Below are 13,532 nucleotides of genomic sequence, written 5' to 3'. Positions count from 1 at the left end.
CCCATAGCACACGTGACCTGGACCCATCTGGAAAACACCACGGATTTCGTTGCTACAGCAATTACATCATCACAGAGTTTCCGTTCCGGATCGAAGATACCTGCAGAGCTGAGGATTTTTCAGGCTATTTTTTTCATCCTTCCAGCATGTACAACATAATCCATTACACGCAGCAATGACAACTGATGCTTCCAGATTTTTGATGCTGCTTTAATAATGTCCTTGACACATGAATTCCTTTGAATTAAAGGAAAAAAGCCTTGAGGACTTTCAGACCTGCCAGCACCGTGTCACAAGCAGCAAACCCCATCACCTACAGAGAGGTACTTGAGCACAAGAGGTTTCAGGTAAATCCCCAGCTCTCTGCCCCGCTCCGCACACACCTAAGCAGTCAGTGACGCTCACACCAACACAGAGGCAGATGCCAACAGCTCCACACACTCCCCAGACGCGTGGGGGCCAGGATGGCCCAACCTGCCTTCCCTGAGGCACGTCTCTGGTTCAGGGCACCCTGTCCGACTGTACAAGTCACCGTGTGGGGAACAGGCGTTGTGTCAACTAACACCCAGGACAAAAACACCCGTCCCGGGCGGCCTCGGAGGAACGTCAGGAACACGAGGCGCTTTGCCAAGGCAACAACCCAGCCCCATGTCCACAGGCAGCGCGTGGCACCAGTGAGAGGCATCTGCTCCTCTTCCTTGCCTTGGTCTTGGGCCCACGTGGCTACTGTCCTCGGTGCCCTACTATCCAAAGCACATGGCCCAATGTCTAGGCCTAAAATATTTGAGCAAGAAAGGTGGGGGGGAAAAAAAAAAAAAAAAAACCCACAGCTGAGTGTTTTCCTCACACTAAAAATGAGAGAGAGAGAAAAAAAAAAACTGCCATCTGGGAAGAGCAGAAGAATACAATACAATTTGAAGGAAAGTTATAATGGGACAAAACTTAGCTAATTTTCTTTGTTCTTCACAAGTTTGCTTACACTATCCCTAACAGATATCTTGGCTTCCAAGGTGTGACACTGGGATGAACATGGCTAAGGGAGAGCAGCTGTGCGCAGCCCCCCGGGAGCTCTCCAGGCCACTCCACGGCGGCCGAGCTGACCGAGCGGCCGCTTGGCTCGCGGGAGCCCCTCAGCCACAGCCATGGGGCTCCGAGGCGCCGCGCGCTGAATTATTCACTCGCCCTCCTGGAGGGGGATGGAAAAGAACTCACTGCCACCCTGGTTTCTATGGAGGTCTCATCTGCAGAAGAAAAAAAAAGAAAAAGAAAATCAATGGAAGTACTTGTAATGGGGTTGAAGAAAAGGCACCCGCTGACAAGGGCTAGAGTTCAACGCCTTTTATTGGCAGGTTTAATCTTACTGCTTCTCTGTGAATAACAGGGAAACTTTAATGAGGAATCTTCTGCTTACCAGTGCTGCTGGTGAATAGCCATCCAGTAAATCTGATATCTGTATCTAAATAAAATAGGTTAGCAGAGCAGGTCGCAGAAGATCAGTTTCCAAACTTCCATTGAACTGATGCAAGGAAAGTACGTGTTTTTATTCGCCTTTGCCTGATGAACACAGTGACATCTGACTAAGAGGTTATTTTATAAATGGAAAAAAAGAGGTCAGAAATCCACTATAGCAAAAAAAAAATCAAAAATCAAAAACAACTGAATTTTACTTTGGGGCTCCTAACAGCTGGAGTTTCCATGTGTTCAATGGTAGGCAGAAGACACAACTGTGGGCCTCCTTCTCTAGACGCTAGTTTGTAAGGAAGGAAAATCCACTTCCCATGGAAGCGGAGTTAGCTGACTGTTTAAGAGACGTTTCAAAACCTCTAAATTACTTCTTGGGGTTGCTCTAAGTATAAAAAAACATATCTCAAACAGAGAGGTAAAAAGTGCCACCTTGTGGACATTTAACAAATAAAATCCAATTTTACTCTCAGTTTACAGCAGTCTCCCTCACACCTTCAGGATAACAAAAGCCAACTTCCAACCTTTGTTGGAATACCATTTCTCTTCTCAAATGAAGGACAAACCATGGGAAACGCTGCCTAACCCAGCTCAAGGGGTTATTCAGTTGTGGATAGTGACAACAGCCGGACTGCGGCTGTCTACAGCCCCCTGCTCTAGGTCAGCACTGTGGGTTAGCTCCAAGGCCCACAGGAATTTTGAAATGTCTGACTTATATAAAAAACACCTCCTTCTAGTGGAGGTGCTGAAAAAAATTAATGTCTTTTAAATCTGTCTATTTCAGACAAAAACAAACTTGAAAAAAAATAATTAAAAAACCAATTACGGTAAAACTGAATGTAGCTGCTGCCCCAGACTGCTGAAGGAACGTGGGTTGGGGGCAGTTCCCTGTACTTCTTCAGTGCTATTTAAAAGCTCTTTTGCAAACAAAGTTTTTGTGCTCAAGAACAACAGAAATATGGCATTACTGGATGAATCACACACTCTAATAATTTGTCCAAAGATTTTGTATATAAGGATGGTAAAGTCTTTGAGCAATTCAGATCAATAAAAGGTAAAACAAACTTGAACACCGCAATCAAATTTCCCAAGCTAAAATCCAGGCCGGTTTTCACTGGAGACACTGACACACTCTTTTTGATCCCAGTTAAAAGTTTCCTTGGAAAAAGAAAAAGAAAACCAGAATCATCTATCAAAGCTAATTTTTCTTAAACTGCTTTGCTTCCAGCAATGATTCCAGAATGATGGCCAGGAGAAAGCAGTATTTCCCCTCCTGCATTTCCTTTCCTGCTTTTGCTTGCTTGCTTTGAAAAAAATTCTTATTCTCTTACTTTAAAAATCCTTCTGCCCAGAGATCTCACTCATTTTCCATCATTCTTGTTTTAGTCCTTCCAAATACTAACAAAACAAAAAGATCATCAGTTTTACCACAACTGTTAGCAGCAACAACTTCTATAGTCAGAGTCTGAAAGCATCCTCAAAAATAAATATTGCTGATGTGATTTCTCTTAAAATATCCAGCAGGGAAGTTGCAGAGCAGCTTGACTACTCAAATATTCTAACAGTCCCACTAATAATTATAAAAGAACAATAAGATACTTTATAAAAGTGTCTTCCATCTATAAATTAATCCTTTCACCTGATTAAGAAGTCTGTCCAGCAAGGTTCCAGTGGAAGAAACCCTAAATAAAGGAAGAGCTTTCAAGCATCTCTGCAATATAACCCCTCTATCCATTACATAATACATTCACTGACTGGGGAGACACATTTTATCATTGGTAGCCTGGTTGCTTTAAATTTTCTTCACATACAGCACTGAAATAATGAACATACATGCACTTGCCTGCTCTAAAACCCACTTTTAAATACAACACTGTGGTTTAATAAAAGGTGAATGACAACAAAGAACAGTGTTGATGCTGCCTCTATCCATTGGTAAAATCTACTGGAAAGTTGTCACTCCCTGTGTTTCAGACCAAGACAACTGCTGTGCATTCTATATCTTATTGTGGGAAAAACAAGACCAAACAAAACTCACCCTTTCATCCACCCCGAGGCAAAAAAAGAAGTTACTTGGAGAAAATTAAGAGCAGATCCTGACGGACTCGTGCTCTCAAGTATGTCTCTCTTTTCCAACTATGTCAGATGGTCTAATAGATGCTATTGCTTTCCCCAGACATAACCTACTTATACACTTAGACCAGAGTTGCAGAAAAGCTATTACTGTCATTATTAGAAACAGATTTTTCATTTTCTAAAATAATTGTCAATCAGCCATGTTATTGCTCATGCACTTGTATTTTCATCCTTATTTCCAGAACAGCTGCAATACATTGACGCTCACGGTAGGAAGGCAGAGGGCAGATGATCAAGTAAAGTACCCTTGCCTGGAACCAGGATCATTTTACACTGTCATGAAGGAAGCTCCTAAAAAATGTTATTGGCAGGCTTAGAGAAAGGGAAATGGACAGAATATGGTTGGATTTTTTTTTTTTTTTTAACTGGAATTATGTTTTTTATTCCAAACGTAATTCTCCATTTGCCAGTTTGAGAGCTAGTGGTTTCATACCTTACCTCTTTCTGTGTTCATATATAGCCTTTAATGGTGGCTATATATGGTGGCATGAAGTATGATGCTCCTGCCAGGGAAGCTGAAAAATTCACTGCGGTCAAAGCACTATAGCAAAAAATGTCTCTCCCATTTATTGCACAGGAGAGCTGCCTGGAAAACCCTGTGGGATCAATACTTGACAGCAACCTACACGTCCTTTTCAGGGTAACCCCTGTTTTGTTTTCTTTTTCTCTTCCTTTTTTTTCCTCAGATATTTCATTCACATGATTTTCTTGTCTCTGTTCTAAAGTTGTTGCTCCTTTTTCCATTAATCAAAAGACAGACAAATGGATCTGTAAATAACAGAAGCCTGTGTTTAATACCTCTCATTTTATAAATAAAATAAACCAGAAACATAAGACATTATCATGGTACTTTGTTAAAAAATGAAGTTTTCAACAACTATGTGTATTTCTGGAATACCAACACATCCTTACTGGAAAGGAGACCTCATGGGAATGGACACAAGCAAAAACCAAACTTTGTCCTACTAAACTTGATCTCTAAATAGAAAATATGAATAGTGGTTGGCAAGAGAAGCAGAAGCACAAAGAGAGGAAATAACTGTGTTCTACCCTAAATCTGCCAACCCAATAATCCTCTAGGTAGCATCGCTTCTCTAGAGAGCTGCTTTTTGGTATATTTAGATCTACACTGACTTTATATATATATATATATATATATATATATAAAAAAAAAAATAAAAGTCTATCACCACATTTGGCGGCATGAAAAAAAGACATAAAAAAAAATGGAGAGCTGTAGACTGTGATGGATCAAAAATCCAGTTTGAAATTTAAAGAAGTATTTTGGCTTATTAAGGTGGCTGGATGGGGACTGCTAGGACGCAGAGTGCTGCAAAAAAAAAACTTACCAAAGAAAATTGCTAATAAAGCCCCAAGAAATGGCAAAAAGCACACACAGAAAAGGTTCTTCTGGCTTCTCATAAAATTCCACCTATGCTGCAGGCCTAGGAGCGGAGCATCCTCTGCTGCTGCCCAGGCCTCAGCACGGCAGTGAAACGGGGGCCTGACGTCACCTGTTACAGATTCTGTGCCTGCACAAGAGCGAGTCTGGACAGAATAATCTTCTCGATTTGCTTCTCGATGCCTACTGCGAGGTGCACTGAGAGAGAAAGTCTTTACACACTGTTGTTTCAACAAAACAAACAAACAAACCCCAAAAGAACAAGAGATGCTCCACTAAGCTACTGCTTAGCTTAGGGGCAGTTGGGAGGGGGTTGTGACCTACTGTTGTGTTCCGTGATATCAAAGTGAAGTGGGCAGAAATGCAGTAGATTTAGGGAATACCCACTAACCACAACAAAACAACAGTATAGTTGAACACATGAGATCTCATGATTAAAATAAGACACGTTTTTTCCTCCTTTCTCTGTTTGCTTTTTTGCGTTGGTAATTTTCCTTTGCATACTTACGTACTCTTATTTACTTAATTGCACTACCAATGAGTGCAACAATAAACAAGCACCTAATTTCTTTACCCTGTAAATTCTTGCATAGGAACAAAGTTCAATACAAAGTTTTCAAATGTTTTCTCACTAGGAAAGAATTACTAACTTAAAATATCTCTCTGCATCTATTAAAACAGACTTTTTTCAATACCTTCGGCCACATTTATAAATACACGTTTTGTAAAACCTGAAAAGGAAATCAGTAAAATTAATTGCTATGCCAAAATTACGCTTCCTTTATTGAGTGCATGCTCAGTTGTTATACCAGAGGCGAAGGAAGAGCCGCATCCTGGATTTTTGTTCTGTTTTTAGTGAAAAACGATCCGGCATTGCACTGAAGCATTATGTCTAGATTCATATGGAAGCCATAAAACACACACGGAAAAATACGGAGGATTAGATTTGGCCCTACCAAATAATTATCATCAGCTTTTATATCCTTCTCTGGATTGTGTACTTAGCAGGTATTAGTGCAGCACTGATGAGACTAACTTGTACCCTGCCAATGTGACAGCCAGGAACTGATGATATTGCACTAAAATGAGGGGTTAATTTTTCAGAACTGGACTATTACTTTGTTCTGCAAGACTCAGATTTACCTGGGGTGGGAATAACCTCCTAGCACTTATTCCACTGCTGCAGCAGTGTTCATAGACTTTGTTATATGATGCTATAAAATTTAAATGATTGCAACTGCGGGTGTACTCCATCATGTCTAGCCACAGATGCAGGTACCCAACATGCAAGGAAGCAATTCCATTCTCTAGGAAACAGTGTTACCTTTGCTTTTGGAATAGGAATGTCCCCCTAGCAATCTGCCCCAAGACATCCAGTTTCTGATCAAGGTCAGAAATTATGTTGAAATTATGAATATAATTTCAGCTTCCTGAAGAACAAGGTTGCCTAAAGGTGGTTGCTCTTGCAAAAAGGAAGTGGGAAGGAGCAGGAGACAGAAAAGCAGCCAGCTCCTCCCGTCAGCTCCCGGGACACACAGCCGGATCCCAAAGCCGATCGCGTCCGTGGCCCTTCCCACAGGGGCGCTGGGGCCGCCAGCGCGGCCGTCTCCTGCTGCGAGTGCCGAAACCTACCTGGAAACTTCCATTCTGTGGCTCATGACCAGAGCGTGCAGTTTTCCAAGGCATTCTCCCAGGGAACTAAGATTTGGCCATATGAAAGCCAGAGCACTTTCCCACAACCTATCAACAGCAAATAAAATTTTAGCCAAAAGCTGTAAGTAGCCCTGACTCCCACAGCAGCCTCAGGTCTTCCCACAAAGCTTGTCAGGGACTTGCTGGAAGAAAGAGCAAGCTTTAAGGAGCAATATACCAGAATATAGCAGAGAAGTCACACACTCATGGGAATAAATAGGATTTTATAAGTGCCTTTTCCAGAAATTACGGAATTGCTTTTCATTCAGTTATAGAATGAAGGAATTTTGATCACTGGAAATGCCTTATGTCAATCGTCTCTTTCACATTCGCAGAGGCTGTCACACACAGACCGAATACCTCCTGCTTTCCAGATGGATGTGATCAATCCTCCCTGCATTGGAAACCGCATGCAGAAACCCCTCCCAGCCTCTGCCAGCATCCGGGCAGCTACCACTCAATTACAAGACACTAGTAGTATTGAGTGTTTTAGAAGACAAAATATTTCAGTGGCTTTTTTAAAAATGCCTTTTCCTTATTTCAAAGGAAAATCTAGGGTTTCAATTTTCTACTGTCATTTATAAAGATGTACAAGGCAGACACAGTCCAGCCCAGCGATATCACAGATTTTTCCTGTTCTCTCAGAACCACAGAATGGTTGGGGTAGGAAGGGACCTCTAGAGATCATCTAGTCTAAGCCCCCTGCTCAAGCAGGGACAAAGGTCTCAGAGGAGACCTTTGATTTCTGACGAATTACCAGGCCAGTTTTTGATTTTCTGAGGGAGCACCTCATACTCTTCTCATGCCCACACAGCCGCCCTTCGGGCAGGCCCAGGGCTCGTTCTGTTTTGTCTCAGCCCAAAGCAGGCTGCTGCGGAGCCGCCCGGCGCTCTCCGTCCGCGCGGTGGAGCCGCTGAACAGCCTCAGCTGAACATGCAACGCCCCAAGCGCGGGGAAAGGACAAAGGAGGCAGCGAGGCGCTTCGGGAGCCCTTGCACGCGCGCCTACTCCTGTCACGTTGTACTTAACGCGCTTTATTTTTGGGAAAAAACCGTCGTCTCCTAAAAGGCTTGCACTATATTTACGCTTTAACTTTACTGCATAAAATAGTATTTAAGTCATAACTAAAGAACTGTATGTTCTGCATAGGGACGCATACTTTCCGTGACACTGATCTGTACTTCTTATTACGTGGACTCTGCAATCTTTTAGTACATCTCCTGCATGAAGTAAAGTAAGAAAACAAAAGCCCCAAACCCCACAAGGTGGAAAGGACCAGCTGAGTCCATAACAAACAGGCGTGAGAGGAAACCCCAGACTCACAGGGAAAAAGCAGTCCTGGCTCCTCCTGAGAGCTGCTTGGTACATCAGCAAAGCCGTAAAAGTTTTCTTCTGTCTTTGGACCCAGAGTATATTTTACTTCAGCCCTGTTTGCTGAGATGCTCTACTACACAGACTGCTTCCACGTACTAGCTTATGAGCAGGCCTTTTGTTCCGTGCTCATTTGTTTAGTGGTGTGCCCGAACTTACCGCACTGCGAGAGCATTTCTAATCTGAGAAGTCATGACTGAAATTTTTCAGCCTCATTTATAAGTGTTAGTGTCACTTTCCTAACATTTTGATGAATTCATACCAATTTCCAGTTAATGGATTAATCTTCTTTCCCCAGTTCCTAAGCATTTTCCCCTTCAGCTTCTTCCTGGCATTGCACTGCCAGCAAAATCTTTTCAAGGTTGCCGTGCTTATTTGTTTCATTAGGTTCTGTGAGCTTGGTAAGTAATCACAGCACCTAGGAGAAAATGATCTCTTGATTCCCTGCCCTTGAGCACTTTCCTTCCCAGATCTCTGAATGGGAGTCAGGAAATCAAGACCTCTAAAACAAGCCACCTTCGTTTGTAAATCTTGTTAAAAAACACAAAACAAAACACTGTCCTTACCTATGTCAGAAATATGCTATTAGCATCCCTAAGTTGGTTTAATTGTCTCATTAGGCAACATGAAGTGTCCAGTGTGACTAGATATTGACTTGCTTGAATCTCTCTCAAAAATCAGGCTGCATCAGCTGGCTGTGAATGAAGTCAAATTCATTTAAGCAAGAGATAAAAACACTTCAGGATATCTGCCTTATCCAGTCTAAGTAGATTACTTTGAATTCACTGTTTTACTTGTGAAACGATTCTAATCCAGGCAGTGCAACACGGAGCACCCATTCACTTTCAAAAGCTCAGGACCATAAGATGAGAGGGGTGATAAATTTCTCTATGCTTTCTTTTTTTGTGTGTGCACAGCAGCATCAGTGATGGGCACTATTTCTCTAACACGCCGCATTCACATTTTCTATAGAAACTTCCATGACTTAATCCAAATGAGAAACAGATTCAAAGAACATTTTTTTTTTTAAATACAAACTGTCTCTTCAACTAACGGGCACTGTCAGTCCTTTTTTACCATCACAGATTGCCACAAATCTTGAGAGTAGATCAGGGCCAGGGAAAAAAAAAAAAAAAAAAAAAAAAAAAAAGACCAGCCTTAGTTGTAGGTATCTATTTACATCCTCTCCTTAGAAGGCTCTACACATAAGGAAAGAAATAGACTCATTTCATTTCTGAGCGTTTCCTGCAGTGAATCCTCAGGTATCACCTGTTGATAAGCCACTTTAATGAACACTCACTTTCTGTACTCCTTAGACTTAGCTAATGAAGCAGAGGAAAACTTGAAAGACTTCCCCAAGCAGACAAAACACCTAGTCAGACCACATTGAATAGATTTTACTTCTATACAATATCTTTACCTCAAGACTGTTATGTTAGAAAGCATGTGCTTATACACACAGCAGTGAGCAGCAGTGAGACAGTATCTGCTTTGCATGGAGAACAGTAACCACAGATGAATAGAAAATGGCCATTTGTTAATTGGCATTTGAAATATGGAAAAGCGTATTTTAAAGGGTTTGCCTCATTCCCATAATAGCAAATAGATTAAGAGAAAATTATTTCCATCCAAGATTACATGAGAGCTGTGGAAATGAATTCTGCTAGAGTAGCAAATTAACCACAACTCCATCTCCAACACCATTCACGTGTATCCACTCAGAGTACAAACGCTTCAAAAATGAAAACTGTTTAATTCCATTTTTCTTAACCACCGGTATTTATAATGGTGATTTTTCATTCTTTGGAGGAGTGAGAAAGCACGTAAGCAAGAAAGCATGAATAACTTACAACGACTAAGTTCAGGAAGAGCACTCCTGACCATTTTGAATCGTCTTCCTAAGTCCGCACAACCGAGCTGACTGGCAAACAAGTGAACAAAAAGCAAATTCATGAAAGGTAAGGACAACTTATAATATAAAAATACTGTATAAATACATAACATAAAAGTGCTCTTCTTTCAATGAACAATAGTGGCTGCCTTTAAATGCTGATGGAGATATCCAGCAAGGGACAGGAAGATTCTGGTAAGCCTAGTTATAGAAACACAGCTGGTCTCTTGAGAGCACACCTGGTCTCTTGAGAGCAACTTCTTACCTCATGGAGATCCAGAGGACAGACGGTCCTTTAGCTTCTTCCCCAGTGAACCCAGCAAGGAGCCTCAACTCCTCCACAAAGGCCACCAGTGCAGCCACATGCTGCCCTCCCACAGACCCGTACCCAACTCCCACACATTTGCACACACACACAGGCTGGGAAAGTCTTCCCTACTCTATGGGCAAATAAGTTTCTAAAATCCCTGCCAGCTCTGGGTAGGTAACACACAAATATGAATTATCAAATCCATTGCACCTATTCCTTCCAGGAACAACAGGCTCAGCTAGCAGTTTTACCAACTCTCAAATACACTGACTGCCTCCCAGTCCTCTGCTGACATGATCCCAGCCAAAATGTATGCTCTTGTGTAACATTAAATCTGCACTGGAAGTACCTTCCCACCACAGCGACACAAATTCAGCGTACTGGAGAAGCCCCGCTTCCTACAGGCATCACAGAAGGCCATGCTGCAGAGCACAAACTCCCTGCACCCACAGCAGCACCTTTGCCGCAATGAACTTGTGTGACTACGGTGTGCTCTGGGATGCCGTTCTACACTGAGGCTGCAGTAAGCGGCAGAGGGATGTTTTCACAGCATCATAGAATGGTTAAGGCTGGAAGGGACCTCTAGAGATCATTCGGTCCAACCCCCCTGCTCCAGCAGGGACACCTAGAGCACGTGGTTTTCAGCTCCCCACAGCCCACCTGCTGCCCACGGGCTCTTCTCTTGGCTCACAGGGAGCAGGCAGCTCGCACTCAGACTCACCAGGTGTCCACCGCAGTCGGGGGACACCCGCAGCTCCCCGCGATCCTCCACGTAGACAGCCGTGGACATACAGCCTGCAGGAAGGTGAGGACTGGAAAGACACAGCTAGAGGATGAGGAGCATCAGACAGAGCACGTTACAAGACGTTACTCCTACTTACTGCCTTCCCAGCCCTTTCTTCTCCCTTGTGCTCGCACACAGGCACACATCAAAAGGAAGGGACCCACCAAACTTGCTGGATCTTTTTCCCCAAATTGACGTGGCAACTGATCCTAAACTTTGCGTGCTTTTTTCCACATACTATCAGAAGCAGCCCTGAAACATGTCGAGTGTATATCAATGTGTGTTAGAAAAGAAACAGCACCGAACCCTGAATTCACGTGAACGTGCAGAACCAAAGCAGGAACTCCCCTGGCACACCTGCAGGCTCAGGACAATTTTAGTGGTACAAGCGAAGTGCACATTTACAACAGTACAGTTACTGTTGCTCAATCTGCCAAACAGATACACTTATTCAGGTGCATTTGTTCTGCCTTTCCCCAGATTTGCTGATGCCGTTCTGGTAGGGGCTTACATTGAAACAAATCAAATAGTCTATTAACGAGCTAGCACAGGTCAGCTGCACTATATTAACTGAAAATGCAAAAACCTACAGGCAAGTCAAACTTCAATGTGAAGGTTGAAGGCTTTTCTTGAAGCCTAAAGCAAGCATGTCTTGGTCTGCCTTTGTTAAAGCCACCACAGCTCAGAGGACAAGTGGCAAACACATAAGATTGTGGTAACTCAATTGTAACTTAATCCAATTGTAACTTCGTCTCCAAAAACACCGCACCTATTTCCTGGGTTTATCCGGCTCTCCCCCTTGCATTCACAGCTGAAGAGCCGCTCCAAGGCGTTTCCATTTCCAAGGAGTCACATTTATTTATGAGCCTCCCTCCTGCTCCTGCCGTAGAGGGTTTGACACGCACCTGCACGTGCTGATGTGCAGAGCCCTCCTGAAGCGCTGGGGCTCGCGGGCACCCGGGAACACAACCAGGGCCTGTAACGACCGAGGCCGTCTGCTCCATTGCAAACTGTGATTTATCATCTTTTGCATCCTGAAAATTCAGGCAGGAAATATACATTTAAGTCAGGATACTGCAGCTAAATCCAACACCAGATAGATTTTTAACTGCACAGAAAAAAATGTTTACAACACATCCCTGTTTTAAGATGGGGCATAATGGGCTTCAATAATATAACAGGTGTCAAGAAAAACTCAGGAAACCGTTTTTATGCTTTTAAGGTGCGGCACCAGCCCAAGCATCACGAGATAAATAACAGCAAGTTATTTATTTACACAGGAAGGAAGTAAACGCGTTGTCTAAACAACACAAACACGCTTCACACAAGCGGTATTCACTCAAAGCTGCTTGCTAGAAACCACTTCTGACACGAGAGCTCCCGAACTGCTTGCAGAATAACTACCGCGACTCCGCCGGTTTGCTCTGCTACCATCACGTTAATTCTCGCTTTGCCCCGCATTGTTGCTCGCAGCACAACCAGGCAAACGGAGCCCGCAGCCAGAGCGCAAGGCTGAGGCGGCCCCCGGGGGAGCCGCATGGCCGCACTGCTCGCCCGCGCAGCCGCCCGCTCTCCGCGCGCGTGCCCCGAGGCGCGGCGGCGCAGCCGAGCCGCCCGCCCGAGCTGCCCGGCCGCGGGGCGGGACGCGGGGCGCTCCGCGGAGCAGCGCGCAGGGCACGCGCGGGGCCCGCGCCGGCGGCGGCGCCCGCCCGCCCGCCGAACAATGGAGCCGCCGCCCCTGCGCGTACTCACCGAACAGGGTGAGGGCCATGGCGAGGGCGCCGCGGGCCCCCGTGGCGGCGCGGACGGCGGCGGCGGGGCCGCGGGCAGCCGGCGCCTGCAATGAAAGTTACACGCGGCGCCGTGAGCGCCCCCCGCGGGAACGGCCGCGCCGCCGCCCGCGGCTGCGGGCAGGGAGCGGGGAAGGGCGGCGGGGGGGGGGAACCGCCGCCCGCGCCGCCCCCCGCCCCGCCCCGCGCCGCCGCCGCCGCCGCCGCGGGGCGCAGCCATCTTGCGCGGCGCGGGCCGCCGCGTTCCCGTGGCAACGGCCGCTGCCCGGCGCGCGCCGGGAGGGAGAGCAGGGACGCGGGGCCCCCGCGGCGTGTCCCGTGCGCGGCCTCTGCCCCCGGGTTGTCCCTGTCCTGCGCCGCGCGGAGCCCGGTACAGGGCTCTGCTCTGCCCTGCCTCAAAACAGCAGATATTTCCGATAAACCGCAGCTGTGCGGGAGCGCTCTGAAGTTTGTTTATTCTGCTCTAACTTTCTTCTTTCCCAATACGTTCGGAGCAATATAATAAAATACTCCAAAGTTACAAACGCTCATTTTGCTGAAGAACAATCTTGGGCAAGGGACATGCTTAGGGAAAAAAATTCTAAAAAAAAAAATCACCAACCAAGGAAATGAGTTTCTTTACTGGTTAGCATAGTCACCTTGCAGTTATTCAAATAGTTAAATGCAAATATTTACAGCAGTTGTGGTGAGCGCTG

General features: G+C 45.0%; 1 protein-coding gene across 1 annotated transcript in view; it reads right to left on the bottom strand.

Moving 5' to 3' along the window:
• CHN1 (chimerin 1) overlaps positions 1 to 12,843 on the bottom strand; it is an 89,444-nt gene extending 76,601 nt beyond the window's left edge. The window contains exon 1 of the mRNA XM_088527040.1: positions 12,800 to 12,843. Coding sequence (XP_088383166.1) covers positions 12,800 to 12,818 — 19 coding nt within the window. The 5' untranslated portion in view covers positions 12,819 to 12,843. The remainder of the gene's footprint in view (positions 1 to 12,799) is intronic.
• Between the last annotated feature and the right edge of the window lie 689 nt (positions 12,844 to 13,532).

This window comes from Tinamus guttatus, unplaced genomic scaffold, assembly GCF_059628265.1.
Source record: "Tinamus guttatus ecotype Peru unplaced genomic scaffold, ASM5962826v1 Tinamus_guttatus_pri_ptg000260l, whole genome shotgun sequence".
Taxonomy (NCBI): Eukaryota; Metazoa; Chordata; class Aves; order Tinamiformes; family Tinamidae; genus Tinamus; species Tinamus guttatus.
Note: the sequence above shows the minus strand (reverse complement) of the source record. Positions and strands in the feature narration are given on the sequence as shown.